The following is a 3,709-nucleotide window of genomic DNA, read 5'->3' as shown; positions in this document are numbered from 1 at the left end:
AGAGGAGGGTGGGGGCGGTTGGGTGGGAATCTGTGGAGGAAAAAAAAAGAAAGAAAAAAGAGCAGCGTCTGTGACTGTGCCGCTGGAGCAAGCCAGGTTTAACATTAGCCAACGCACATCCAAAGCACATGGCATGAGCCGGCTTTGAGACTGCACAGCCACCCGAGGGGGGGAAACACACACACACACTCACTTACGACTGCGAGAGAAATCCGATGAGAGGAACGGCTCAGAGAGAGTGAGTTGCCGTAGATTGTCCGAAGGGGCAGCGTTTCTCCTAGTTCCGGTTTGTCTGTCTGTGCGCGCTGCGCGAGTTGGGACCCTAAACAAAAGGCTGCCATCATCCTAAAGGAAAGATATTCAGCTGCGCGAGAGAGCCCGTCTGCTTGATGCTAACCAAACATGAGCTCCTATTTTGTTAACCCTCTTTTTTCTAAGTACAAAGGCAGCGAGTCACTGGAGCCAACTTACTACGACTGCAGGTTTCCACAAAGCGTCGCCCGCAGCCACACGCTGGTTTACGGACCCGGAGCAGCCGCGCCGGGCTTCCAGCACCCGTCCCATCACGTACAGGACTTTTTCCACCACGGGACCACGGGGATCTCCAACCCGGGATACCAGCAGAATCCCTGCGCCCTGGCTTGCCACGGAGACGCGACGAAATTTTATGGATATGAAGCGCTTCCGAGGCAAACGCTTTATGGTGCCCAGCAAGACGCGAGCCTAGCGCAATACCCAGACTGTAAATCGTCGAGCAGCTCTAACCCCGGAGAAGGACAAGGCCACTTAAATCAAAACTCCTCTCCCAGTCTAATGTTTCCTTGGATGAGACCCCACGGTCAGAATCATACAATTATTATTCTTATTATTTGATTCTTTCTGTGTGTCGCGTTTGTGTGTGCGTGTGTGTCACCGTGCTGCTGCCTCGCGTGTGTGTTTCTCTAATATGTCTGTGTTTGTTTGTGCCTAAATTCCACTCGAATATACCTACGTGTTTTTTTTAAAGTATGAAACAGAATAGATGAGAGAACATGATGGGGCACATACAGGCTGAGCTGCAGGCAGCTGTTACCTCTGCAGCACATGTCTATACAGGGTTGATTTCAAACCGCTGAATTACAGATCACAGCTCATAACATCAGCTCTTTGAAGTCCAATTATCGTTCGCTTTGGATATTTCACAAACTCTTAAACACGAGACTTGAAGTGGAGGGGGAGAGAAAAATGGATCAGTCAGAATATCATGATCCCCTATCACCCCCACCCCGTCACACACACACACACACACACACACACACCTTCAGCATGCAGGCTGACAGGAGGGGTGAGCTCGAAAAGACACCTCGATTACCCAGAATCCGGGTTTCAGGGGGTAATTTGACCCACAGGCCCAATGTGGCTCAGACTCAAAAAGCCATAATCGTAAAAGCTCTGTGGATATTGGACGGTTGTGTTCTGGGTATCAGGCTACATTAGCTGCACACAGGTGTAAGCTTCATCTTTATCTGCTCATTAGGAGTGTGTCCCCCATCCGWTGGTTATAGCATCTTTATTGAAACTTTTATTTTCTTCTCGTGTGTGTGCGTGGTGTCAACGTCACTAATGTGTGTTTTAATATAATCAAACCAACACGTGCTTGTGCTTCTAAATTATAATAGCAGGATAAATTATTAAGAGTTTCAAACAGCTATTTTGTATTTGGATCAAGTTAAAGCTATAGATGTAAACAGATCACTTCTCTAAATGGCACAGGCGTAAGTGTCAATAATTGCCACTTAGAAGACTGTTATTTGCTGTGCGTAATGGCGACTTTACTGCTTTGTGGTGAGAAGATGTGTAGTTTTGACATTTTTTTTCACTGCTAATGTCAAATCTGTTTGAACAAATCATGTTTTTTTTAAAGTGGGGACTGCAGCTAACTTCTGACTTTATTTCCCCTCCCCACACACACCTCACATCCAAGCCCCAGGCAGAAGGAACGGGAGGCAAACCTACAGTCGCTACCAAACTCTTGAACTGGAGAAGGAGTTTCTCTTCAACCCTTACCTGACCCGCAAGCGAAGGATCGAGGTGTCCCACGCCCTGAGCCTCACTGAGCGGCAGGTGAAGATCTGGTTTCAGAACAGGAGGATGAAGTGGAAAAAAGAGAACAACAAAGACAAGTTTCCGGGTCAGAGAGGAGAGGCTGAAGCCGAGGCCGAGGAAGAGGGCAACGAGGACGGTGAAGGGGAAGAGGCAGAGGAGAAAGAAGCGGAAGAGAAAGAAGAAAGCAAGGAGTGATTTTATGGTCCTTTTTATGGTTATATGGCTGGAAAAAAAGAGAGAGGAAAAAAAAAGAAAGGTCCCATAAACAGACGAGGAGTCCCAAGGAGGCTGCGAGCGCGTCATTTTTATGACCACCCTTCCATTTTGTCAAGAGGGAACAGGAATTCCACCAACATTGCTGTCATAAATAGACAAAATTCTCCTTTCCCTCTATTGTCCTATACTGAAACACATTTGGAGAAACTACACACACTTGTAGCTAAATTTATCCATCAGAACTCTCACCCTTGCACAAAAAAGGGAGAATTAAAAACGCATGTTAGATGGAAAAAAATGGCCATTTTTTCCGCCCCTAAATTTGTTTTCTGTGTTAGAAACGTAACCCAGTAAGATCAAATACCGACCTGTGTTGTACATAGATTTAAACCTACATTTAAAGAAAAATAAAATAAAAATACAAAACATTTCAGCCAGCAGCTTCTCCGAAAACAAAATGTAGGCCTGTAACTTTAGTAGTGAGTGTTCAAACATCATCGCAGCAATTACACATGGCTTTAAGAGCCAAGAATAAAACACACATTTCAATATTTTTGTTTTTCTTTATTAGAATCGTTACGGTTTTATTCAGTTCCTGTGTTATGGCCCAGACATAAAAAAAATAACCATTAGCTCCTCAGACATCTTTGTTCTTCTTAGGATTACCAGGGAAATGCAACTTTTTGAAATCCTTTGATGCTACCTAAACCTGGGGAAATTGCAATAGAGATTTCTTAAATGTAGAGATTTCATAAGGTTTTATTTTTCATTTTTAAAGTGTTCTCTTTCAACACTATATGTTGTTAAGTTAATGTGTATAGCATTTACCCAATATACAGAAAAAAAAAACACTTGTTGAAGACAATTTGAGTCTTGGGAAGACAATTAAGCCAAGCTAATACTATTTTATATTATTGTTATTATTATTAATATTATTATTTTATTAATATTTTTTCTTCGAGATTGTGTACCACAGCACTACCTATTAAACTCAGAGCTTTGTCCTCGCGTCGTTTCAATTCCACATGTGTTGGCATCGCTCTGATTCGATTACAAGCTATACTTCTCCCCCACCCTCTACCCCCCACCCCCCAACAACTAAAACTGCCTATATTTGACGCACATTGAACTGCGTGTGATGATACCTGCAGCAAATACAACAATTTTAAAATTAAGGGAACTTCTTTTGTTTTTGTTGTTTTTCATTTTTCATGTGCTGGTGACATAGCGTAGTTGTTTTTGCACTGAATATAATCTTTATGTACGTCTTGTTATATATTGATGTTATAACAATTATGCTCGTTTTCTTGTTGTTTCTCCTGTTACAAAAAATGAAAAAAAAAATAAGAAAGGAAAAAAAAACAGAACTGTGTGTCCCCTCCCTCCCTTCCCCTTACCAACATTGTTG

At 42.9% G+C, this 3,709-nt stretch overlaps 2 protein-coding genes and 1 long non-coding RNA gene across 4 annotated transcripts in view; 2 read left to right on the top strand and 1 right to left on the bottom strand.

Moving 5' to 3' along the window:
* Window positions 1–3,709, top strand: part of LOC106524552 (homeobox protein Hox-C10a) — a 61,305-nt gene that overhangs the window by 20,036 nt on the left and 37,560 nt on the right. The gene's annotated exons all lie outside the window — the stretch shown is intronic.
* On the top strand, window positions 31–3,643 carry hoxc8a (homeobox C8a). Its single transcript, XM_014018469.1, has 2 exons — window positions 31–838; window positions 1,964–3,643. Exons 1-2 carry the CDS (start codon window positions 403–405, stop codon window positions 2,278–2,280), a joined length of 753 nt encoding a protein of 250 aa, XP_013873923.1. The 5' UTR covers window positions 31–402; the 3' UTR covers window positions 2,281–3,643.
* The window catches only part of LOC106524632 (uncharacterized), an 8,927-nt gene continuing 6,108 nt past the window's right edge, over window positions 891–3,709 (bottom strand). Inside the window, exon 2 of the long non-coding RNA XR_001311018.1 lies at window positions 891–1,298. This is a non-coding gene — a long non-coding RNA (uncharacterized LOC106524632). The remainder of the gene's footprint in view (window positions 1,299–3,709) is intronic.

The sequence above is a fragment of the Austrofundulus limnaeus genome, unplaced genomic scaffold, assembly GCF_001266775.1.
Source record: "Austrofundulus limnaeus strain Quisiro unplaced genomic scaffold, Austrofundulus_limnaeus-1.0 Scaffold3, whole genome shotgun sequence".
NCBI classification, from domain to species: domain Eukaryota; kingdom Metazoa; phylum Chordata; class Actinopteri; order Cyprinodontiformes; family Rivulidae; genus Austrofundulus; species Austrofundulus limnaeus.
The sequence above is the reverse complement of the archived record's forward strand: the minus strand, read 5'-3'. Positions and strand labels throughout refer to the sequence as shown.

Bases quoted from the DNA above. Each gene is read 5' to 3' on its own strand.
- hoxc8a (XM_014018469.1), top strand. From the start codon at position 403: ATGAGCTCCTATTTTGTTAACCCTCTTTTTTCTAAGTACAAAGGCAGC. The intron at 839-1,963 runs GTCAGAATCATA...CTCACATCCAAG, and splicing joins TCCTTGGATGAGACCCCACG to CCCCAGGCAGAAGGAACGGG.